Source organism: Lacerta agilis, chromosome 2 (genome assembly GCF_009819535.1).
Source record: "Lacerta agilis isolate rLacAgi1 chromosome 2, rLacAgi1.pri, whole genome shotgun sequence".
Lineage (NCBI taxonomy): Eukaryota > Metazoa > Chordata > Lepidosauria > Squamata > Lacertidae > Lacerta > Lacerta agilis.
Genome location: NC_046313.1, coordinates 33,781,163 through 33,807,825, shown reverse-complemented (window position 1 = coordinate 33,807,825; position 26,663 = coordinate 33,781,163). Strand labels below are relative to the sequence as shown.

Here is a 26,663-nt window from a genome sequence, read left to right as displayed (position 1 = left end):
GACCTTAAATGCTGGTTTTAATGTGGTTGTAACATTTCATCAAATTGTTACCAGCTAATATGAGATCTTTAATTGAAAATACATGTGTTGTATCCAGTGCTGTGTGAGTGAAGCTGCACTTGTCCAATGGGACTGCAGCCTTTTGTGAACTCCCAAATATGCTCTGGAGACCTGCCCCCTAACCCTCTGGAACAGATTTTTTGGGGGTGTGGGGCACTATAGAGGACAGGACAGGAAGGTGAAGGCACACTCAGCAGCATTTGGGTGCAACCCTATGTATTTTAATACGTTTATTCTTGAAAGACAGTTATGCTGCAGCCTGTCATGCAAATTGCTTTATTTTATTCTTCCTAGTGGATTAGTTCATGTGGAGTTATACATAAACCTTAGGGGTTTGATTGAAATAGGCTGGCTTTAGAATGAATTCTCAGTTATAGCAGTGTGATTCTGCTTTGTCCTTTATTTAGGTTTTTAATTCTGCCTATCCTTGATATTTCTGGGTGGGGAATATATGAAAACAAAAGCAGTAAAATGCTTTAATAAGATATGGAAATAAATCTGCCATCAGGTTTCATATGATTTTGAAGCACATTCTGCTCAATCTTAAAACAAAATTATTTTAGTTTCTTGGTTGCACATCAAAGGTTTGAATGTCTGGAGAAGAACTCCACTCTTGGCAGAGGGCCTCAGATAGATTTTCTAAGTGCTGATGCTGTTGAAATCTAAATATGTAAGTGGAGAACCAACGAGAATGCTAGCACTAGATGTACACTTGAAGGAAAGATGACAGGAAGAGAAGTAATGGAACTGGAGTTTTATTCTTTCCAGTATATCTTTCCAGTATATCTTTAAACTGAATGAATAATAAAATTGATAAAATACAACATAAATTTCCATGGGCCTTTGCAGTAATCAGTTACCATCCTAATGCATAAAATATGCATGCAAATAAATGCCATATTTGTTAAAACATTATTATTACTAAACTATTTATACCCTACTCTATCAGAGCACTTTACATATGGTTGCCAGGTGATTTCTGATCCAGGCAGCTTACTTTCATTTCTTCAGCAGTAGAACTGTTGAGTGCATTCAGACCATTTTTGAGCATTATTGTTCTGTATTTTGCTAATTAAAAACATAGTTTAATGTAGTATAGCTGATGACTTTGAAAAGCAGATGTGTTTTGGAAAACTCTAAAACAAGAGTGAAAATTAAAGGTGGGTATGGAAGTGGAAAGCTACACATATTCCAAAATATAAGGACAACCACTTTCATGCAATGCCTAAACAATAACTTAGCATTTAAAGAGAAGTAGACTTGTGCATGCTATTTAATTTCTTAAAGATGAGTGACATATCTGTGACCACTGTTTTAGATACACCTCTGCACATAATGTATGAGACCTTGTTAAAACTGGATGCTAGCTTAAACATTCAGACCACTGAATTACAAATGATTGCATTGCCTTGAGTATCTTGAGGTCTAAAACTATGAAAAATATTCCTATAAATGCAGTTTAGTCCAAAGTTCACAAAGAATGAAAGGAGAATTTCCCCAGAATTCTGTAGGTTCTGATATATTTGTTAATACCCCTTTTTAAAACCTTGTCACTTGCTGTACCTGTTATATGATACTTTTTGAAATTCAGACCCCTGATATTTAGAAATTTCTGAGTGATAGCCAACTAAGCCATATTTGGAGTAGACCCATTGAAATCAAGGTGCTTAAGTTACACAATTCCATTGATTTCACTTGTTCTGCTCTGAGTATGACTAATATTGGATATTGTCCACTGGTTGCCAGAATAAGTTTCTTATATGATAATATGTGCCTACATTATGTTCCCAAAATACATTAAGTGCTTAGCACACTTTTCATCATCACATAAACATGAAATTTAAGTAGTAGTTTGCTTAACAGATTTTGTCCCTGAGCCAAACTTTAAAACGTGTGTTAATAATTTTATTTCTCAATGGGGGAGAGGGAGGAGAGTAGACAAATTAACCCACTACCCAGTGGGGTATATTGGAAACTGAATGAGAATACTTCAAGGCTATCACATCATGAAAGTTTGGCTACATGGAGAAGGGGGTTCAGAAGGAGAGTGTGAGACATGGCCTTAGCATTTAATAATAGCTGAGCCTTAAAATATTTGTCTCGAGGTAAAGGAAGAAGAGCATCACTTGGCAAGGGGTTGGACTGGATGGCCCTTGTGGTCTCTTCCAACTCTATGATTCTACTTTGGTAGTTGGCTAAACTTGGCATTTGGGAGGTTGTGAAAAGTGTACTATGTAATCGGTAACCTTTGCCGCCTTGCAATGGAGTTTCTGTATATTTTTAGCATGGCTAATCGGTTTTGACTGGGTTGGAAGTTGACCTGCTCTTCCTGCTGCTTATGTCCCACTTGAAGTCCTAATCTTCCTTTGGGATGTTTGTGACATAACACTTATTTGCTGTGGAGAGGAAGGTGCCTATCATGTAAAACAAGTTTAGGATTTCAAATGACAATTCCAGATAAATAGATTAATTTCTAAGCAGAAAGCTGATTTTAATGTATCTCCTAAAATGTATGCACATGTTTGTTCCAAGTTACATATACACATATATGTTGTCCTAAGCATTATGATACCCTGTTAGAAGTGGCCACATTATTTTATTTTTTAAATTGCATTTATAAATGTCTTAATTTTTAAAAAACTTCTTGCGGTATACAATATTTCCGTGTAAAATTATATTTAAAAGTAAAATTACCATTTTTGTGTGCTTAGAAGATTATTGCAATTGTAACTTGCACCAAAAAGATAACACTGCTTTTATTTTCTGCTTGAGACTTGCCTAAACAAAATTCCAGACATCTGAGAAAGTAATATAACTGGAGAGTTGTAACACTCTTTTTGCAAAAAGAAAATATTTTCCGCAGGGCTTGAAGAAAAGAATAGCTTTAAATTTATAACCTGTAATAAACTACATGTACACCACCTTTGGTTCTATGATGGAAGAAAGTCAGGATATAAAAGCAACGAAGGGAAAAAATGGAAAACAGCATTAGTAATTGCTACACCCATTACTTAGTGGCATAGGGGTGGTTGGGTGCAAGACTGGAAAAGTGATTTTAATTCCTAGGGCCAGCATCACATTTTGTGGTTGCCTTTGTCATGGTTTTAAATGCCAGACTTAAATTTGTAGGCGCTTGGCTACCAGGTGCTTGGGAGTCTTCCAACATTGGCAAGATCCTGCCAACAGCTGATCTCTCTATCTAGTATGTCTGTGAGTAATTGGAATAGTTTGGAACACATTTTAAATACCTTTGAAGTCTACCATGTTTAAAGGACAACCAAGTAGCTACAAGTGCAGAGTATAACTCTTACCAGATATACATTCTGGAATGAAATATATTCTTAAATGCCCATCCCATCCCCATAGGATGTCTGACAACTATAGCTCAATTCAGGACACCTTTGGGATGGAAAAGGAAGACAGATGTTGGTTAATAGGGCAGAAGTAATTTTATTTCTTCATAAACTAATGTCTGGCTTTTCAGTATTTAGCAATTGCTAGAAACTAACTCGTAAATAGTACTTTGAACACACCATAGTGGTTTTTTAAAAATTAAAAATACATATTTGAAATATTTGTAGCAGAGCTCGAAATTAGCAGAATGCGTTTTGCACCCAAAGATTCTCCATTTGCGAGCACCACAAAAAGCCTTGAGTGCCATTTTTTTGCGCCTGGTTGTCACTCAAGGATTACTGAAATGTATGTGCTTTGAAGCCTCAAAGTATACGTTAAGCATAGACAATGTGATAAGGAGTTTAACAATAAAGAGTAGAGTGTTTTGAAAACTGAAGTAGAGTACCAATATTTCTATTGTAAACACCAAATTAAACATGTGCTAATAATTTCTGCTAAAAATGTAATATTAACAATTGTCACTTATGTGAATCACATATTAATTCATGCTTATCAAAATAATAAATAAGTGTTGCTGACTGCCCCCCCCCCCCCCGGCGACTAGACATTCTGTTTTGGTGCCCACAATACAGGTCCCAGAAGCCATTTGGCTCCTACTTATTCTATCCCTGTTTCTAACACGGCTTTGTAGCAAATATGTTGACATATCTGATATATTTGCACCTCTCTCCTTCAGTTAGTCATTTACACACATTGACAGCCTTGGGATGGGGAAACCTAACAAGCCACCAACCCAGTGGTTCAAGGTGATATTCAGTGTTACCAGCCCATCCTGTGGGCATCTGCAGGCATCCTTGCTTTAGGCTTTCAGGTGTCTCTTGAAGACCTTCTTACATTGACAGGCCTATGCAGTATTTGATCTGTATTGTTTTTAATGTTTTATAATTTTTTAATATTGTTGTTAGATTATGAGAAATACTTTTAAAAGTAAAATAAATTTTACAGAAAAGAGAAACCAAGAATTTGCAAAATGAGAGCAAAAATGTTAAAGAAAATTCTGAAACATAAAAATATAAATTCTTAAGAAGAAGGTAAAGCAGTTGCAATGACTGAGGAATTGGTGGCTAAATGTTCAAAGAGACATCAGTGATACAGTGTCATAAACAAAAGAGATTGTTGGCCATGTATACCCTGCATTTAAAAATGGTGCCAAAGTAACCTAAATGCATATAGTTTGCAAACAAATTCATGCAGACTAAGCACATTTGCATTTTTAATTTTACATATTTTTTCAGTTACACAGAGGACAGTCCACTGTGCAGGTCAATGAACCCTTGCATTCTTAAGACTGCAGGACACTTGAAGTTCTGGCCACTGGAAATCTTTCTCAGCAGCTCCTCTGGCTACTTCCATTAGCAATGCCTGCTCATTTTTGAGCCTAGCGTATAACTCTTATGGGCTAGAAACTTACTTTTTAAATTTATAGTATACTGTATATATCTTAGATTCACAGAATGTTGGCTCTGTTCCTTCATATGCTTGGTGCAGTTCTATGTGTATATTTTTAGGAGCTAGATAATGTTTTGTGTGCATTTTAACTTTTTTGTTTCTGAGTAATTGCAGCTGATTCTTCTCCTATGAGATCTGTTATGGCAAGTTGATGCATATTTTAGTTCTGGGAGTACTTATCCTATGCTTGGATAACTATATTATTAGTAGTAATCCCTATTGGTGGTCAATTTTATAGTCTTAAAGTCTAGATAGATGGGTGGCACCATCATTCATAGCTTGTATGCTATAAATCACCTGATTTGCTCTCAAAATCTAGGAAGGCTGACAATGAACTTTAAGCAGCAGTAAAAGAGCTCCCTCTACCATTCCACGCTTTGAAATTGTGAGAGGGAAAAGCACTTATAGTCTATAATGTATTGTTTGAGCACGCAGTGACAATGCTGTATGCTCACAAATAGAAGCTGTGATTTTTAATAGACTTGCATGTTTTCAGCTTTTGCGATAAAGGCAGAGAAGTAATTAAGCACCTGGAGGCTTGCCAGGTTCTATATAAGGTTTGTCCCCAGTATTGTAGTTAGTGCTGGTATGCCAAGTGTGTGTAGCACTGCTGTTTAGAGAAGGAAAGAAGAGGATGGAAACATGAAGGAGGCAGGAATGTATTTGCATGCAGCCAATCGGCAATATGCGGCTGTTCTTTTGGCTGACTTTCAAAAACCAGAAGAAAAGCAGCCACCGTGCTAATTGTGGCTAGGTCTCGAAGTGAAAATGTTTTGTGACAGTTGAAAGAATTTAAAGAGGAAGGAAGATCGGTTTAGTGTCAGCTGCAATTAGATAATCAAAGCTTTAAAATCCTCATCTGTTGATACCTTACCCAGAGTTAAGGGGGCTGTGTGCTGCTGGAGGTGGGGGTAGGAGTCTCCCTGTGTGGAAAGGGCATTTCCAAAGCCAGCACAGCTAGGGCCTGAGCAAGCTTGCAGGTTGTCTGGGCGCACACTTGCACTGAGCGATTTTCTTGGCAGCTCTACAGGATGAGGCTCACTCTGTACACAGCCGACATATTGAAGCCGAGAGCCCAGGCGAACCTAGATGCAGGAGGGGAGACAGCTCTGCACACAATGTAGCGTCTCCTAGGATGGTTGGGCAGCACCTTTTCTCAGGTATTTCATTACTTGTTGGCCCCTATAGAGCAGCAAGGGGGGGGGGGGAAGGGGGCAAATGGCATCTGCTTCTGCTAAATCAGTTTATTACATAATGTTTCAGAGACAGCAGCAGCAGCACAGCGTCCTAAGCTTTTGGCTGCCTTTCAGGTTTGATAAAATGGCGTCCTCAGAGAAAGAGCTGCTTGCTAAAGATATGCTGCGCTGGGCAAAAAAATGAAGTTGTTATTTGTCATTATCTACTGCTGTTTGGTTTTGGAGTGTTAGTATTTCATGGAGTACTCACTATCTAATAATGAAGAATGCTCTTTTTTACGCTGCTCAGCTCTTTTTCTGAACGCATTAAAGGTTCCCACATCAGACGGAACATACTTTGTAGCATACCGTAGTGAAGAAAATTAAAAGAGTAATAGGCTTTTCCACATGCGTTGCCTAATTTTGGATTTTGTCTCTAAATAAAGCTGTTTTATTTAGCGTTCTCATCTCTTAACCCTTCCACATTTGCATATGCCTTCCTGGGAGAGTCTTGACAGCTTCAGCATTTATGGAGTCAGTGTTGTTGTGAAAGCAAACTTGCAGGACAGATTCCCACTTAAATGTTTGTGCTTTTTGAATTCCTGACTGCATAAACAAGTATTTCAGCTACTAGAATGAAAGAAACAAATAGAAAGAAGCTGACTTTTTGGATGCTTTCAAATTTGTACTAGTTTTCAGATTAGTTCTGACCTCAGATTTAAGTGCTGGTCAAATCAGTCAGTGTCTGTTAATGTTGGTAAACATACAAGCTTAACCATTTCCCATTGAATTTGAATGGAGTTTTTTTTTGTTCCAGGATGCAGATTTATAGTGAATGTCCATGTGTTTCTTCATACGGTTAGATTTTCACTCTGATTTTGAGATAGCTTTCTGATATGTTTTCATCATTTAAAATACTGATTATGATATCAGATCTTGGAGTTACATTAAAATGTTCATTGAGGTCATAGTACTGATTACTTCTTATTTCAGGGAGGGAAGTTATTGTTGTCCCAATTTAGAATTGTGGAATTTTGTCACATCAGTCTTAAAAAACTCAAATTGTCGAAACCTACAGCATTAACAGTTTAGGGACTGGCTTATATCTGGACGAGGCACAGTGTAACAGCTGTTTGAGAAGATCCAGCTTATTTGTAGAGGGAGATTGGCCTGTCAATCAAGTATCATTTTAAAGTCCCAAATCATATATGACAAGTACAGAACATGCAATTTATATTTAATAGCTATCAGTGCTATAGTTCAAAATGTAAGTGATCTTCATTATTAACTACTGTCATAGTTACCTTAAAAAAAAGCATCCATATTTTTGATTGTTCATATATATGAAATGAATGAAAGGCCTCAATCCTGCAGCTATTTACAAGCGGTTCTCTCTTTATACCTTGTGATTTCTAATCTATGACCTTGGTCTAAGAACCTAGGCCTGTCCTTTGCTGTGAAGTGGACTAGTATGTTGGCTCCTGTTTGAAAAGACCCAGTCCCATGCGCCAGCACTATGTGTGGCTCCACCTTCTGTGCTAGAATGATAGTATGTATGCCAACGAGTACCAGACGTGTCATCAAAGTCTTAGTTAACAGTGATAATACTTTATAAAGTTTTTCTTTGATTTCATTTCATGCAGTGAAAATATACAACTGAAAGTGATAACAACTCATATGTTTGAGAAGTATTTTAATATTGGAAATCAGTCCTCACAGTGAAGTTTTTATCTCTGTTTCTAAATTTAACAAGGCATGAATAACTGTTTGTTGACAACAGAATATGCTTGATTGGTTTTGTAGTTTTTTTCCTTTCATTTCTAGATCCCATTTAATAGTTCAGTTTAAAATGTCTGTGGCATATAGGAAAATATTGGAAATTGCATGCCCCAAAGTATTGCTTATTATATCTGACCCTATTAGTGCAGCCTAATAAAAGAGAAATAGTATTATTGTCTGCATGTAAATCCTTTGTGTATTGGCACTGAACATACTTGTTTTTTCAGAACCTAGAATTCAAAATGCATTATTATACTTATTGAAGAATTTGTTTGGATTCACAAGCTGTGCTTCTCCAAGGGCTTAGTGAAAGTTGGGAACCCCTACCCATAAGCTATATAAAGGAGGGAGGAAGAGTCTTACAGAATGTAAACATAACAATCAAGCCAGAGTTCAACTGATGTATCTGGGTCATTGTATAGCAGACTAATTTACATCATGTTTAATTTTTCAGACCTTGGTCACAGCGGATTGGGAGACCATTATGAGAATACTCACTGGGGACAGCAGCCCACTTTCCGAAGTGAAGCCAATTGCAGCTGGGATAAAGTGATAATAGACAGGACTGACAAGGAAGCGTGGCCTTCCATTACAGGAACTGAGACTGAATCTGCCTCAGAATGTACTACAGACACTGACTCTGCCTCCAACTGTGGCTCAGAGAACAGTAGCATGGCTACAGGGAGTGCCCAAGGCAACTTCACTGGACATACAAAGAAACCCAATGGCAATAATGGCACCAATGGAGCACTCATCCAAAGCACTTCTAACCAGAGTGCCCTTGGAGCTGGTGGAGCAAATGGTAATGGAAATTCAGCCAGAGTGTGGGGTGTTGCCACAGGTTCCAACTCTGGCTTAGCTCATTGCTCTGCCAGTGGTGGGGATGGAAAGATGGACAACATGATTGGAGATGGTAGAAGTCAAAATTGCTGGGGTGCTTCCAACTCAAATGCTGGCATTAATCTTAACCTTAATCCAAATGCCAATCCAGCTGCCTGGCCTGTACTCGGACATGAAGGAACTGTGGGAGCAGGCAACCCTTCCAGTATTTGCAGTCCAGTCAGTGCCATAGGTCAGAATATGGGCAACCAGAATGGGAACCCAACGGGCACCTTAGGTGCTTGGGGAAACTTGCTGCCGCAAGAGAGCACAGAACCACAAACGTCCACTTCTCAGAATGTGTCTTTCAGCGTACAACCTCAGAACCTTAACACTGATGGACCAAATAACGCTAACCCCATGAACTCTTCACCAAACCCTATCAATGCAATGCAGACAAATGGACTGCCGAACTGGGGCATGGCTGTTGGCATGGGGGCCATCATCCCGCCCCACCTGCAAAGCCTTCCTGGTGCTAATGGGACATCAGTTTCTCAAGTCAGTGGGGGAAGTGGTGAAGGAATGGGCAATTCAGTGTGGGGGATATCCCCAGGTAATCCTGCCACAGGAAACAGCAATTCTGGGTTCAGTCAGGGGAATGGAGACACTGTGAACTCAGCATTAAGTGCTAAACAAAATGGATCCAGCAGTGCTGTACAAAAGGAAGGGAATGGAACAAGTGCATGGGATTCGGGGCCTCCTGCTGGTCCTGGGATTTTAGCATGGGGCAGGGGCAGTGGCAACAGTGGCGTTGGTAATATGCATTCTGGTGCTTGGGGCCACCCAAGCCGCAGCACCAGTAATGGCGTTAATGGTGAATGGAGCAAGCCCCCAAACCAGCATTCCAGTAATGACATCAATGGGAAAGGATCAACAGGGTGGGATAGCTCTAGTGTTACCAGCCAGAATCCTGCCATGCAGCAGGGCAATGAACAAATAAACTCTTGGGCCAAAGCTGCAGCATCTGGCAACACAGGTAGTGAAGGCAGTAATGATAGCAATGGGAGTCAGAATGAAGGCAGTACTGGGAGGGAAGGAACTGGAGAGGCTCGAAGAAGAGACAAGGGAATGATAGACCAAGGACAAGTCCAGTTGCCAAGGAATGACCTTGACCCAAGGGTTCTGTCCAACACTGGATGGGGACAGACTCCTGTAAAACAAAACACTGCCTGGGAATTTGAAGAATCCCCAAGGTCTGACCGAAAGAATGACAATGGAACCGAGGCCTGGGGTTGTGCAGCTACTCAGCCTTCAAACTCGGGGGGCAAGAATGATGGGTCCATCATGAACAGTACAAATACCTCTTCAGTATCTGGGTGGGTCAGCTCTCCACCTGCAACAGTTCCAACTAATACAGGTTGGGGCGACAACAATAACAAAGCGCCAAATGGCCCAGGGGGATGGGGAGAGCCGGCAAGTTCTACTGCTGTCAATAATGCTGCTGCTGCCAAAAGTGGCCACACTTGGAGTGGGACCACAAATCAGGAGGACAAGTCGCCTACTTGGGGTGAACCTCAGAAACCCAAATCTCAAAACTGGGGAGATGGACAGAAATCGAATCCAGGCTGGACTTCAGGGGGTGGAGATTGGGTTGATTCCTCATCTGTCCCTGGACACTTGGGAGATGGGAAAAAGAGTGGTTCTGGATGGGATGCTGACAATAGAGCAGGGTCTGGCTGGAATGATACTACGCGTTCTGGGACCACTGGATGGGGAAATGGCACAAACAGCAAGGCTAATACAGGTACAAGCTGGGGAGAATCTTTAAAACCTGGTCCTCAACAGAATTGGGCTTCTAAATCCCAGGACAACAACGTGAGTAATTGGGGAGGAGCTGCTTCTGTTAAACAGACTGGATCAGGATGGGTTGGTGGACCAGTGCCAGCCAAACAGAAAGATAGTAGTGAATCAACGGGGTGGGAAGAGCCCTCTCCACCATCCATTCGGCGCAAGATGGAGATTGATGATGGTACCTCAGCTTGGGGTGACCCAAATTACAATAACAACAAGACTGTAAACATGTGGGATAGAAACAATCCTGTAATCCAGAGCAGTACCACAACCGCCACCACTAGCACCACCATTATCAACGCAAACATGGCTGAACCTCAGCCACCGCACCAGTCAAGTGCCCAGTCAAACCGGTCCCCGCTGCTTGGTCCAGGTATGATACAGCTTTTGTTTTCTCAAAATAAGTATGCTACCTTTTGGAAAGAAACTTTAATAAGTGTGATGTAGGCATTATTTGTTTATATTCAAGCTATATTTCCTGCCTTAAGGATAAGTTTGTATTTAATACGAATAAGGTATAAAAAGATGTCCAAAATACTCATTGCTATTAAAATTTATCATTTCATTTTCCATTCTGAATTACAGCACACAGACAGGGCAGACACAAGAGGCTAGGTTAGGGTGACCAGATGAAAATTTCATATATGAGAAATGATATACAAAAGGATAAAAGATGCAGGCAATATGCCATTAGATCAGTCTGTGGATCATCTTTCTTTTGAAATTGTGGTTACGATACTAATTGTTTTACTAAGGATGGAGAAAAAATTGAAAAGGTGTAAAGAATTATCAGATTATGAAATGATTTTGGTAATTGGCTAGTGGTACTAATTCCTTGTCTTAGAATATACATAACCAAGTAGGTGTGTTTAAAGCCATAACCTGGCAATTCTATGGGACATAATGGTTGTCAGTTCATCTGCACATGCTTGTCAGATCACTAGCCCTTCATAGGACATATCTGACAATATTATCTTCATTAGGGAGCGTTGCTGTGGCTCACATTGCTTGCCAACTCTTGCAATCCCCTTGCCAACCCCCTGCCTTTCACTCAAAGCTCCCCATCCCCTCACACCTCATTTAATCTGTCTGTTGCCATCCCATTTGCAGATCCCCACCCCCAAAACATCCCCATACCGTCACAGCTTGCCCCATCCCAAGATCCTGCTGCCACTTGCAGACAATAGGGGAATGAAGAGGAGAAAGTCTTTCTCCCCTTTACCTCACACTGCAGTGGTTTGAGGCAAGTTGTGAGGAGAAGAGGGAGTTTTTGGCAAACATTGGGCAGCAGCAACAAAGACAGGGAGCACATGAAGGTCTGCCAGGGTGCATGCTCACTCTGCTGGATTGCCTGCCTGCTTGTTCAAACCTTAGGCTTCCCAGGTGGCAGTGGCTGCAGACAGAACATAGGAAGGCCTTCCTGGGTAACCCACCTGCTGGCTTGCTCTGCCAGCTCGCTCACTTGTGCTGCCAGCTTGTTTGCTCTGCTCACTTGCTCTGCCTGCTGTTGTCGCTGCAGTTCTCATGGCCACCTATTGGCAGACACACAAACTGCAGCATGACTTTTTTCTTACAAAAATATTATATGGTAAGATATAATTTCATCATGTTTTTGAATTTACTTTCTTTGCTCTGTTGCTGTTTGTCCCTCTTTGATGTGCATTCTCCGACACTATCCATCTGTTTCTGTTACGCTGGCTGTCTCCTGCCAAAGACATATTTCTGCAATTGTGGCTGTTACCCAAGAGGCTGCTTAGTTGTTGAACCAGTGATTTTTATTCATTATCTCATACAAAGAGATTTTTGTCTTGAGAAATAGAAAACTGTGTTTACTTTTTATTTTTTGCTGAACAAAATAATTAGCTGTAGTTTGTGTTGTCCTAGTTTTAAAAAACTTCCATTTTTTTGCAGCAGTGAATAAAACTTTTGACAATCCTTTCTGTACTTTTAGCCAATCCTCAAGTTTTAACTTATTACTACCAGAAGAATGCAGCTCCTAATCATTAACTTTGCCCCCCCCCCAATTTTAATGTCTTTGTGCCATTTTCTCTATTTCACTTGATAATGTTTAGGAAAATATTTTTGGAGGAGATTTTATCTATTCTGAATGTCTTATGTACTTGGATCCCATGCCCCTAGAAATTTTGTAACCCTTTGACCAGATTTGGTAGGGTTTTGTATAATCAGTCCTATCTCTAGAATCCTGTGTTTTCCTGACTTTACTACATTTATAGTCACATGAAGGTAGATGAGCTACCTGTACTCAAGCTCATTGGTTTAAGTAGTGACATATCAAGGTTGGGTAGGAAGATTTTAAAGCACCTATTACTTCAGCATTAAAAATGAATATTCAGTCCTTTAGTGGGATATGGACATCTCTAGAAAGTGGGCATGATTCAACCCCTACCAAGTGCCCTGGAAGCTTCACATGTGGGCAAGCAGCTGTGAACCATGATGGAACTGCTGTGACAGTCTGCCCTGATGTGGGACCTTACTGGGGTAGAAGTAACCTGTCCCCTTGCCCTTTGTGCTAACCACATCAGCTGCTGTTCTACAGGGTGAGTCTTTTAAAAGAGGCCCCCACGGAACATGTGTACTCTGTATCCACGGGGCCTCTTTTAAAGGATTCACCCTGTAAAATGCATTTGTGTGGGGGTCATAATAGATCTAAATTTGGGGACAGTCAGAGGGGTGGGATTTGAAGATTTCATTAAGATCACCCTACCTTTTCCGCATAATATGAGTACTGGACCCTCCTTGTCATTGTGCTGTGGCCAAGGCATGCCTGGCCAATTGATAAATCTATTATAAATGCACACACACACACCAATGCCCCTGGGGATTGAGCAGTCCAGACCCTTGTGTGCAGGGTGTTCCTATGTGGGATATGTCACAACCCTGTAGCCCCAAATACCAGCCAGCCCTCTCCCACGACCAGTATAGAAGGCAGAGTTGATACAGAGTAGCCTGAGTCACAGAAGTGCCAGCAACTGGTACAGCTACAATCTCAGCTCCATATATTTAGGGATCAGCAGTTGAATTCATCCATGAAAACATCCATGTTTGATATTTTCAGTTTTCAACCATAAAGGAAACGATGGTATGTGGCTGAATGAAATGGTAGCTATGACTCTTCCCCACTACCCCAAATTGCGTCCATAAAATGACTCTCCTGTACATTTACTGTGTGCAGACTGCTGAGTTTACATAAGCATGAGGGACTTGGACAAGGCTATCCAGATATTCTAAATGAATGATTTTCTGGATCAATAATAGCAGCATTTGTTACAAGTTGTATAGTAATATACCAGCAGTGGTGACTCACCCAGTGGGGCAAAGCTGCAATGCTAGCTTCCCAGCAGGTGTGTCACTTACCATGTAGGACTGGGCGAGGTGGTGTGGAGCTCAATACAGTATGGGTGTATTGACTGGAGTGCTGGATTTGCTCTACTGGTGCATGTTGGAACTCCCCTCATAAGCAACAGCCTGCTTAGAAAAAAGGATCTTTTCATGAACAGGGCAGAAGAGACAGGCAGCTGGGGTGGCTAGAAAGCAGTATGTAACAGGGAGATAAATGGTAGCTACAAAGAAGGGCTAGGATATGAGTTTTCCCCTTCTCTCTGACTGAATCCAAAGGATGCCTAAAGCTTGCCCCCATCATCTTTCCTCACAACTACCTAGTGCAGTTTTATTTACAGGCCTTTCTTTACAGCCACATAGTCTAGAAACCTTTTTGGTTTCTTTTAAAGGAAAGCTGATATTTTCAGGCTCATCTGCAAAATGTGTTTGGGGTAGTCCCTATCCTTGCTGTTGATTTGGCCCCAATACAAGCCCCTCACCTCCACTATGTAGAAAACTACCCAAATGCCTCTTCTCCCAGAAGGAGAGATGATCACATGGACAGGTTTCTGTGTGACCAGGAGTTTATAGAGAAGCCACACTTCAGATGGCAGATAATCTGCATAGTGAAGGACAAGAAATTACACCTCTCCTCCACATTATTTCAGTGCCAGCTCCTAATGAATTGCACTGCTGAGTTCAGCAGTACTTCCCGTTTGGGGAAACTAGCATGAAAACACAACACAATTTGAATGTAACTTAAAACTCTGGTAATGTAATGTGGTGACCTTAATAAGACATGAAAATCTCTTACTTTGAGTCATTTAAATGCCCCCAGTGACTAATAGAATCTATTTATGTTGTAAGCTACAAGAGTTGCACTAGAAAAAGCTGTTTATGTAAGATATTTTAAATTTCTCATTGACTCAGAATTAAATATTTCTGTGGTCTTTTGTAGTTCATTGTGTGGGACTACTATTCCGTAGCCTCAGCCTTCTTTCTAGATAATGTAAAAAGATATTAAAACACAGCAAACTGACTTAAAATATATAGACCTAAGTTATCCTTTTGTCCCCTAAAGCATGTATAGAATCATAAATCTTTATTGAGACATTATATAGCCACATTTGAAATGGAAGTTTGTACACTGCATGGTAACAAATGAAGCCTATATGTGCACAGAAAAGTAAAAACCTGGATTAATGCCACTTTGGTTTTCTATCTTAGCTGGGCTGGACAGACAACATACACTGTAAACAGTTCCAGCAAATAAGATGACAGCACAAAACCCTTCATTTACTGATGTTTTTGTCTACCCGATGATTTATTCTCTTTGTCTGTCCTCTGTTTCCTCTGTGCTTTGAAGTGTTCCTCTAGTAAGGATGTTGTCCTGGTGAGGTACTGTAAGATAAGAACGCCATTTCTCTGGCTTATTTTCAGCAATAGTGCAGACATAACAAAGTGAGAAGTGAGTGCCAAATTACTTCTCGCTGCCCCTTGCAGGATGAGCTTTCCCCTTCTATTATACAGTATCTTCTTACAATTCAATTAAAGTGTATCTGTGGGATGTAAACAAAATTATGAAATATATTATCCACCTTTAGTAATACATGTGCATCCGAAAGCACCCATATCCCTTTAATTTAGCTATAGGTATCTAAAGTGTAAACATTGTTGCTTGTCCCAGGTCATGTGGGAAATTCATAGCTAGTGGGCACTCCTTCCTTGGAGGTTTTTAAGTACAGTGGTACCTCAACTTACGAAGATAATCCGTTCCAAAGGCGCCCTCATAAGTCGAAATCTTCGTAAGTCGAAGGTGCCATCTCGGAACGGAAAGAAACTTCGCAAGTCGAAAAAACCGCATTGAAAACCTCGTAAGTCGAGGTATCGTGCTGCCGCTTCCCCTTCGTAACTCGAAAATTTCAGAAGCGGCGGCCATTTTTTCACTTCCGGAACTGATTCGGAAGTTGAAAATGTCGGAAGTCGAGTCGCTCGTAAGTCGAGGTTCCAGTGTAGAGGTTGGATGCCCATCTGTCATGGATGCTTTAGTTGAGACTAGATGACCCTCGGAGTCCCTTCCAACTCTACAATTCCAGGATTCTTAAAACTGGGACTGTTGAGTTCCAATAAATCAGTTACTTGTTGACTTTCTGAGAGCCAGTGTGGTGTAGTGGTTAAGAGCGGTAGACTCGTAATCTGGTGAACCGGGTTCGTGTCTCCGCTCCTCCACATGCAGCTGCTGGGTGACCTTGGGCTAGTCACACTTCTTTGATGTCTCTCAGCCCCACTCACCTCACAGAGTGTTTGTTGTGGGGGAGGAAGGGAAAGGAGAATGTTAGCCGCTTTGAGACTCCTTCAAGTAGTGATAAAGCGGGATATCAAATCCAAACTCCTCCTCCTCCTCCTTCTTCTTCATCTTCTTCTTCTACAATGAAATAAAGCAGTGGTGGCAAACATATGGCCTTCCATTTGTTTTTGGACTCAGAATTTCCATCAGCCACAAACAGCATGGCCAGTGTCAGGGATGATGGGAGTTGTAGTCCAGCAACACCTGGAAGGCAACAGGTAGGCCTCTGCTGAAATAAAGTATGTTACCCTATCATCAACCAGACAGACAGCTGTAGCCCTTTTAAAAATAAGTCTGCCTTAATGTTGGGGAAAGCAGGTTAATGTTATGGAACAGTTCTTTGTCTGGGTCATCAAGGAATGCCTTCTACCAGTATGAGTCAGTTTATTTTGAGGGATGACACACCAGTATGAGTCAGTTTATTTTGAGGGATGACACACAAATGACTGGGGTATTAAAAGAAGAAGAAGAAGAAATATCATGATGAAATTCATCCCCAGTGGAGATCTCCCACTATCATCCTCCAAAGCAGTACTTCTAAAGAGACCCAGCTATCTGATCCTGCGAGCCTATGAAATATCATTAGTAATATGCTTTGTTGGATTGAAGGTAGTGTGTGTGAGAGAGTGTGTTACTTAAGAAATGCAAATATACATAACCGTTCTGAAACCCCCAGTGGAGTTTGAATTGTTTCAGGGATTCAAACGTCAGCAATGCCCAAGTTACTGTTTAAGGATTTTTCTAACTAACTGCCGTCATAGTCAACACTGCAATTTTTTGCACTTGATTTGATCTCTTGAGAACTTTACAAACTATGGGTGTCTTAACACATGTTATTGTTTTCATGTAATTACATGTAATTTGCCAGGGCATGAACTCCCTTGTTGTGCGTAATAATTTACATAACATTGTGTGGCTCAAAACACAATGTATTTAACAAAATGGCTTATACGTTACAGATTGGTAGTGATTAATCATTATTATTGAATTTAAAGAGAACCTAGGGAAGCTGGTCCCTCTTTCTTTGTACTTAATAAATGAATACATGTTGCAGTGGAAATTGCAGTATTCAGCTTGAGGTTAAATGTACTGTTGCAAAGACTCAGAGCTCTTTAAATTGTGCATTCTAGCTTCCTTTCTAATAATTAATGAGACTTAATTTCTTCTATGCCAACATGTATGTCAATATATGACCACAGGATGAAGGCAGAAATGAGGGAAAGCCTTTTAACTCCATGTGAGAGGCATCCAGCCAAAGATTTGGCTGGCTTTTTCAAATCAGTTTTTCAACTTTGTATTTCCTTATCTCTGAAGCTCCCCATGCCTTATGAACGGACTATTCTTTCTCTAGTCTCCACTACGCAAACACCTCCATCTGGCATCAACTCTTCAGTTCTCTCCTTTTCTATGTTCCTATCTTAGGCTGCTTGCCTCCTTTTGCTACTTCACAGGTCCTCCCCTCCTCCCACTAGTCCCAGTAGCTCCTCCACAGTCTTTGCAGTTAGCTTCACTCCCATAAAATACCTTGGAGCAGGAGTAGCTCCCATGAACTTAACCAGTGTGTGCAGTGGTCAAGAATAAAGGCAGTTGCAGTCCACCACACTGGCTATCCTTGCCTTAGTGTATTACACAGTATACCTTTCTGAGCCCAAGGGCACAAATGGAAATCTAAGAACTGGTGTGAGCACTACAAAATACCCAGGTTAAAGAAAACAACCTGGCAATGCTCAGAACCACCCCCACCCCACACAAAAACAGGCAAATGCACCTTGACACTTCCCAAACAGTCTAGCCACATCTCTACCTGCCCCACACCTGGTGTCACATACATAGGGCAGGTGGCCATGATTTGGGGAAGTTGGCCTCAGGGACCAGATTGAGAGCCATGTCAGGCCAAATTTGGCCCACAGGCCAGAGGTTTCCCTCCCCTATTAGATATCCTTACAGTAAGGATACCCCTGAGGTAACTCCTGTTTTACACACAGATCTGGAGATAAAGATTTCTCAAGTTGTAAATTACTTTTCTCCTCGTTTTTATTCCTTCCTCTAGTGACTTTGTTATCCTTGTAAATGCACAATGTTCTGTCACTATGATAGTAGCCTATTGCACTGGATCAAATCAAGGCATGCTCAGTATGTGATCCAATCATCTAATTTCTTTACAAATCACTTTACAAATCTTAGTTCCCAGATTTAATAACTGCTGTTATCAAGACACGCATTACTCCAGGTATAGCCAAGATAGTACCTACCGGATATTGTTTGAGTCCATCTCCCATCAGCCCCTGGCAGTTTATTCAATAACATCTGGAGGGCACTATGGTGTCTACATCTTCATTTATCTGATCTGATGTGTCTTATTATCATAATCAATTGGCATTTTGTAGGGGATGGGGAATGTTTGTGACTCAGTCATCCAAAAGAATCCACAGGTGCTGTTTCTTATTATGATGCAGGCACCACTTTCTTCACAATTTCAGCAAGTTATTCTTACTGTGCACAGGTATAGTCTTTCTTGAAGAGGAAATGAAATGGATCTGTCTTAGTTAAATCCTGTCTCTCCCAAAGTTGTCCATAGCTAGTGTATGTATGTATGTATGTATGTATGTATGTATGTATGTAACGCTTTCCGGAAATGTAGTCTAAAAAGTTGATTTTATGTTTCTTTGTTTCCTCTAACCATGTCCCCCCCCCCCAAATTTCTGATTTCAGCAGGCTGGGGAGAGATGCCTGCTATCCATGCAAAGCCTGAAGCTTCATGGGGAGAGCCTTCCTCCCCTTCTGCTGCAGTTGATAATGGCACTTCAGCATGGGGAAAGCCTCCCAGCAGTGGTACAGGGTGGGGAGATAACTCTGCTGAGTCAGTAGGGTCATATGGAAGAGCAAGTGCACCAGCTGCTGCCCCAGTACTGTGCAAACCAGGTAAGTGTGTGTGTGTGTGTGTTGACTTGTCTTGGCTGAGTTGGCAAGAAGAATTATAGCTCTGTTTTCATATATATTACCCTTTTTTTAGCTTAAACAGGTATTCTGCTTGATCACTTGAACAACCAACAATGGGCCAACATGTATAACCTATGCTCTTTTTATTAATTCAGACACAAGCTCTCCAAATATATGTAGCAGTAAAATACAGAACAAGCTCAAAAAATTTCAAATATATTGACTTGCACATAATGCTTAGTGTGAACTGAGTGTCTGGGGTCACAGAGAGGAAATAGTGGCCACATTACTCCTGCTGTCAGCTTCTTGTGATTTGGCTTAGTGTGTTTCCTGAACCCAGGCTCATGGTTTTTCTCACTCCAAGTCCAAACAATGGCTTTTCATTCATGATTTGTCTGGAATGAGGCAAATCAAAGCCTAGGTTCAGATGAATAAGCCGCTAAGTCAATCCTTGATTTGGCTCACAGTGGTGCAGCAGTGCTGGAGGGAGGAGCAAAGTGGTTGCTGCCTTCTTAGCGAGAGCCCACATGTTCGTGCTAAGTCATGTTTGTTCTAAGTCTTGACTGTTACATGCAAACAAAGCCCTTTGATTTTAAAGTATAGGAAGGTTAACTGAAATGTTCCATTCCTCCCACAGCTTCTAAATCTTCTATGCAAGAAGGCTGGGGCGGTGGTGGAGATGAAGTAAATCTCAGTTCAAGTCAGTGGGAAGATGAAGAAGGAGATATGTGGAATAATACTGCTTCACAAGAGAGTAATTCCTCTTGTAGCTCCTGGGGGAATGCTCCAAAGAAAGGACTTCAAAAGGTAGGACTAAGCACAGCTGGGTTATAAAAAGCAGTAAGATGAGATGGTTCGTGCACTTATTTTTTATACTGTATCAAACTGTTTTATGGAAGTATGAAAGTCATCATTTTCAAAAAACACTACAATAAGATTGTTATCCTGTAGTTACCATCACTTGTCTTGTTCAAATGGTGTTGGAAAGCTGGAATGGACTAGAGAATCAGTTGATATGTTATGGCCCTGCCTAACTGATTCCTTTGCACCCTGGTGTAGATGTCAATCACGTGTTCTTTACAGACACAAACAGATCTGATTTTTGCAGTATTTCAACATTCATGCAAAGACCACATAGAATAAGTTCTGACAAATAAGGGACACAAGAGTTTTACAGGTCATATTGCATGTCTGCTTGCTAACAAGTGTGATAAGCTATTTCTCTGCTGTCCAACAAATAAGGTAGAAAGTAGGAATCTTTCTCAGCTGATTGTATGAGATTTGTGTAAACCTGAAAGCCTCCAGTTCCAGCTTTAAAGTAACCTGAGTTCCTCCTTGCATCCACACTTAAGGAATTCTAGGTGGCAAAAATTCTAGTTAGTGAACAAGGCAGGATCAGAAACCATTTTTTGATCCTGTCTTGTTTGAGCTCACGAGTCTAAACTAACCAGGAAACTGGTTAATTTAAAATCAAAAACAGACATGCCCTACTTTCTCTACTTTAGTACAAAAGAGGAGGCTTGCTGCAACTTGTGGATGTGATGCTCAACCATAGAATAATATCTAATTTTTACACCCAAACTGGTCTTATATTGCTTTTCTGACAAGAAACATATTTCCCCCTCTGGTGTGAACCCAAAACATGCCACAGCTCATGCATGTAGTATTATATCTGAGGTAGAAAATGTGGTGCCCTCCAGATGTTGTTGGATTACAACCTCCATCGTCCCTGGCCATTGGCCATACTGGCTGAGGTTAATGGGACTTGTAGTCCAACAACGTCTGGAGGGTACCATGTTGCCTAATCCAACACTATACAATGGTTTAACATTGCACCCAAGCCATCTCACATTCATGCAATATTTATATGGAAAGATTTCATGTGGATTTTCATTCTCTTTCCTTGCAATAAATATGACAAATAAAGAAATTTAGGCTGAAATCCTATACACTGTTACCTAGAAGTAAGTCTTGTTGAATTAAATTGGGTGTAGGGTTTTCTTATTTAAAAGTTTTCCATTTTTCCTCTCAATTAATTTTCTCAGGGCATGAAGACATCTAGTAAGCAAGATGAGGCCTGGATCATGAACCGTCTGATAAAACAGCTCACAGACATGGGCTTCCCAGTGAGTAACATTCGGTTTGTTTGTTTGTTTATTACATTTCCAGCTCATCCATCATGTGGTTCTAGGCCAGGAATATTCATGTGCTAGTATTGTCTCCGGCTTTGGCTTCATGGTGTTAAGCAGTGATGAGGAACCTGTAGCCCCCCAGATGCTGGTGGACCCAAGCTCCCATAAATCCCAGCCAAAATCAGCATGTCAGATTATGATGTCTTAATCCAGGAAGTAGTTGCTGTAAGGTGCTCCGAATCATGGCTCCTAGCAAATCCATCTCACTCCAAATTTTACATATATATTATTGACTTGATTGCAAAATTCCTCTGTTTCAACCAGTTGAATGGTTTGAAAGCTCTAGGTATGTCTCCCCTTGCACCTGTTTTACAGTTCTTGTAAAATCTACATTGTGTTTCATAAAAAACCCAATTTCTTATTTTTGCAGAGAGAGCCAGCAGAAGAGGCCTTGAAGAGTAACAGTATGAATCTAGATCAGGCCATGAGTAAGTATTTTTGTAACTGAAATAGACATCTGCGTGGGTTGATCTGTTACAATGAAATTCGCATCAGTTTTCCCAGCAGCATTATGTCAAAGGATCAAGTTGGTTGTAAATTATCAAGTGCCAATCTTAGTGTTTTAAAAGATGAAATGCATTTTAAATTTCAAGTATGAAGTGTATTAATATCAGTGGGAGTGTAGCAATAGTTCTATCAGTACAACAGTCATTTTGTCTTGACTTAGGGACATTTCCCTCATTTTCTTTGGTGACTTCATATTGTGTTTACTTTTTGCAGGTGCTCTGCTGGAAAAGAAGGTGGAAATGGACAAGCGTGGAATGGGTGTGGCTGACTACAATGGAATGGTCACCAAACCCCTTGGCTGCCGCCCACCACCAATCTCCAAAGAGTCTTCCATGGACCGCCCCACCTTCCTTGACAAGGTGAGTGCAGCACTCTGGAAGCAGAGTGGAAAGAAACACTAAAAGTTAGATTAACCTGGAAAATGTGGGTGGGGCAGGTAAATGTACTGTTTTGCCTCATGAGTCTGCTCCCATTGCTTCTTAGCTTACTAGTAAAAGAAGGCATAGTTACTGGAGAGTGAGATGTTCTATTTCATCTGCAGGTGTAGACATTTGGCATTAGCACAATATCACCACTTGATGTTTCCAGATGTTCTTTTCTAGCAGGGCTGGCTAACCTGTGGGCCTCCAGACCTTGTTGAGACTACAACTCATGATTCCTGACCACTGGCCATGCTGCCTGTAGCTGATGGGATTTGGAGTCCAACAACATCTGGAGAGCCACAGGTTTCCCATTCTTGCCATAAGGCAGAGATATTTTATATGTTCTTCTGTGAAATGTCTTGTACCTCAGTGGTGCCATATAAACACTAAATATTGAGCTGAGACACTCTCTTTCGGTGTGGATATGTGAAATATGGAAAAAAAAATTAGTTCTCTTGTCTTTTGCCAAGTAATCTAGAGACACCAGTAATAGATTTTAAACTTTTCCAAATACATTGAATAATAAAAAAGGCCCAGCCACTACATGGAACTTCTCTTCTAGGTTTGTCCTTAGACACTCTAGTACAGGAGCAACCAATGGGCTGCCATCCAGATGTTGTTGGGCTCCAGTGCACATCAGCCCCAGCTAGCAAGGCCAACGCTCAGGGATGATGCAAGTTGTAGAATAAAAACCTCTGGAGGCCACCATATGCACTAACACTGCACTGACACATCTACCACATCCAAAATCCCATCTCTGGTCATGGCAATTTGTAATGCTCCAGAGAATAAAAATCCAGGAAGAACAATTCTTTTGGAGTCTGTAATTGAGACATCAAGATAAAGTAATCATCATATGCATCCTCAACTTTATTTCTAAAATTATTAATTGCTTAGCAAGTGCCTTTATTTGTTTATGAAAAGACCAGATTTTCTACAGTTTACAGTTCTAGGTAAAGTATCACACTTCTCTGTGTTTTTAAGCATTGTAAACACAACAAATGAATACCATGTGTTCCATCCAGACTTGCCCCGCTGGTGAACAGAAGGGCTCCTCTGAGTCTGAAAATGCTCAGAATTCCTTTTCCATTAGTGTAGGACACTTTCAGGAAGTTGTTCTTGTTAACCAGGAGCATAACTTGAAAAAATAATTATTATGTGGCATTAGCACATAAAGTTGCAGGGGTGGATTGCACCTAAATACAGTACTTGAAAGTTCTGTTGTGGATCAGACTATGGAGTATGGATCACAACAAAACATTTCATTCTCATTTCTGTTTATTTGGCCTTTTAAGTATTAAGGCTACTTTGCCCTTCTGAGGAATGCTTTTCTTTCTCCTTCCAGCTATGTCCTAGCTTTTTTCAGGGAAAACTTCAGACCAAATGACTTTTTAAGCATTCCACAGTATTTTGTATGTGACACGGAACCTTGGTTTTTAGAGCAAACCAATCCTGAGTAGAAAGAATATATAGGACACTGAAAAGTATTCCTGCTTAAGAGGCAAGAAAGGATAGCAAACAGCTCATGACCTGAACAGAAGAAATCCTTGAACCTGTTACTGTCATGCAAGCTGCAGTTTGTGGAGCATGACAGATATTCTTGCAGAATGTGAAACATGTTGAGCTGAAAGACCTTGGGGATATGATTAGAAAATGTCTGTGTCCTCCCTCAGGACCTTCCAGCACTAAACTAAGTATCACATTGGTTGATGATAAAGAAACTTTTCATGGGCCTCTACAAGGAGTTGGCAGAAAAAAATGTATTAGCAGGAGTTTATTTAGGACTCCACAGATATTTCATGTTTGATTGGCATGGAACAATATTTCACCCTTTTTAGGAACATGGGCTATTCCCTGACAGTTAATAATCTTCTGAGTGAGTGGGTGGGAAGATGATGCAAATTAGCTGTAAAATTACTGCTTTTAGCAAGTTAACAAAAGAGCATGCATACACTCGTGAAGCTATAATTATTTGCAAAGTACACAGCAAAATTGAGATTTTTTCCACATGACTTCAGGCTTTTACTTGTAGAATATTTGCCTGCGGAAGTGGATATTTAAGCATCAGAGAATAATCTGGCTCCACAAGGGGCAGAACCTTTGCTCAGCACCCTGCTGCAGTCTGTGATACTAAACCAGTGGGGGCGGGAAAGAATGCTTTTGTTTACTATCGTTCTTCCAGACAGGCACAGTGTAGCAGTAGAAGCCCCTGTTCTCACTTCTATATTAATTGCTCCACAGCACATACACTGCACATTCATAAATGTAGGCCAGTTCAGATGTAATGCCAAAGAATAGTTTAGCATTGAGGTGGACAACCCTTTATAAGTGAAGAGCTGCATTTATTGGGAGAAAAAGTGGCTGAAGACCATGTGAGGGCAATGGGCAGGACCAAAGCCCAAAGTGCACACACACCTCTGTTTTCCTCCCCCTCACCCCAACAAAAATCCATTCATTCTCTTTTCACACATGGAAATCCCCAGCCATCTATTCACACACATACAGAAGCAGGCACCATACTCATACATTCACTTTCTCTTCCATAGTTCTCTCACACAAAGATTAAATTTGCAGTCCCCTTTCCCCACACTACCTTCTTTTCTTGTGGCTCCTGCTGTTCAGTTTCAAAAAGCAAGTCTACACACACACACACACACACACACACCTCTTACTGTTGCCTCTTTCCCCTCACCAGGGACTCACTTTGTCCTTCTAGTCCAGGCATAGGCAAACTCGACCCTCCAGATGTTTTGGGACTACAACTCCCATCATCCCTGACCACTGGTCCTGTTAGCTAGGGGTGATGGGAGTTGTAGTCCCAAAACATCTGGAAGGCTGAGTTTGCCTGTGTCTGTTCTTGTCACTTACTTTCATTCCTTTCTCACTGATCTTCAGTGCCTCCCAACATATCCTGCTCCTTCCCTTCGTAATTGTTCTCCGTGTCTAGCTGTCTTGAGGAGAATGAGATTGAGACTGGGAGACAGGCAGGCACACATGTGAACTGAGGGTCTCGAACATATATCCCACTGGCTAGAGCCTCTTATTTAAAGAAACTCGTAACTGCTACACTCTGTACTTGGGCCTCTGAGCTCATGTGTGGGGCTGATTGCCAACTTCATGGATTGCTGCAGGTCAGGGGTTATTTTTAATAGAAAAACCTCTATGCAGTGAACATAATATGATAATTATCAATAAAACACAGATAAAATTAAAACAAATATACCCAACTAAATTATACATCTAGGTAGGCTTGTTGAACTAAAAAGGTTTTCAGAAGACATCTGTATTGTTATACAGTGAGGATGTCAGTAGGATGGGGGAAACCATGAGGAAGGGGAGGAATCAATAGCCACAGGAACCATGTACAATGTTTGTTTATTTACATAATTAATATACCACTTAACATTTTAAGGAAAAAAAATACATGCACAAGTTATGCACTCTACCTTTTCTCCTCTTGCACACAAAAAGAGTTGATTGACAACTTTCTCTTTTGATTTTAAATTAACCATTACGTTATGTTCAGACTCTTAAGAAGTCTGGTTAGTTCAGACAAACCCAGGGTCTAATTGTAGTTTATGATACCAGCTTGCTCACTAACTAGCATTTGCACAGTGTTTTCCTGAGCATGACATAACATGGGATTGTGATTAGCAGATGTTTCTGAACTGGTACTTGATGAAGGTTGGAAGTATCCTGGCTCATGAATTTGTAACACTATATCACAGTTTAGCTTATGTCCACACTGGCCCCCTATGTTAATCCTGTGTTTAACCCCAAAGACACTAGCTATACACAGGGGGGACGGGGACATTTTTTTGGAGGGAAGAGCAGAATACCCCTAGAATAGTGGAAGATGGCCTCCTAGACAGATGAGATTATTTCCCAAGCCTCCTCCACCTAAAGCTTCTGCTGTAAGGTTTTCTTCTTGATATTTTGGATTGTTTCACATATAATGTGTCCAATCTTCTAAACCATGGTTTGGATGATTGGGAATAAGCTTTGTGCAAGCCCCTTCCTCTTTAGTATGGCATTTCCTCCTTCCCATCTTTTAGGCAAATTGTTGTTTGCCATTTCATCCAAATCAGCAAACTATAGTTTGTGGCTGACCTTCAAACCAGGACTGGGAACCAACTTTAAGTTGTGATTTCCAGTAATAGTTTGGAGAATATGCACAAACCAGCTTGACAACACTGAGGTGATGGCTTCCCTGGTTCAAAACTTAATTGACTCTGAGCATGCAAGGGAGGGAGGAGATAATCTTATTTCTTGAGGGATTAGAAGTGTTACGTATGAACCCACCAATTTATGGGATGTTATTGCTCCCAATTCTTAGAAGAATTTTTTAACTGGAAATTGGTTGGGGCGG

General features: G+C 40.8%; 1 protein-coding gene across 10 annotated transcripts in view; it reads left to right on the top strand.

Annotated features, from left to right (window-relative positions):
* TNRC6C (trinucleotide repeat containing adaptor 6C) overlaps positions 1-26,663 on the top strand; it is a 113,077-nt gene that overhangs the window by 57,187 nt on the left and 29,227 nt on the right. For 6 of the 10 annotated variants that reach the window (XM_033139444.1, XM_033139437.1, XM_033139438.1 and 3 more), the window contains 7 exons: positions 5,946-6,083; positions 8,332-10,920; positions 18,946-19,155; positions 19,811-19,980; positions 21,219-21,299; positions 21,736-21,793; positions 22,086-22,231. In XM_033139444.1, the coding sequence (XP_032995335.1) occupies positions 5,946-6,083; positions 8,332-10,920; positions 18,946-19,155; positions 19,811-19,980; positions 21,219-21,299; positions 21,736-21,793; positions 22,086-22,231 (3,392 nt within the window). The remainder of the gene's footprint in view (positions 1-5,945; positions 6,084-8,331; positions 10,921-18,945; positions 19,156-19,810; positions 19,981-21,218; positions 21,300-21,735; positions 21,794-22,085; positions 22,232-26,663) is intronic. The other 4 variants (XM_033139443.1, XM_033139447.1, XM_033139446.1 and 1 more) reach the window with 2 other exon arrangements.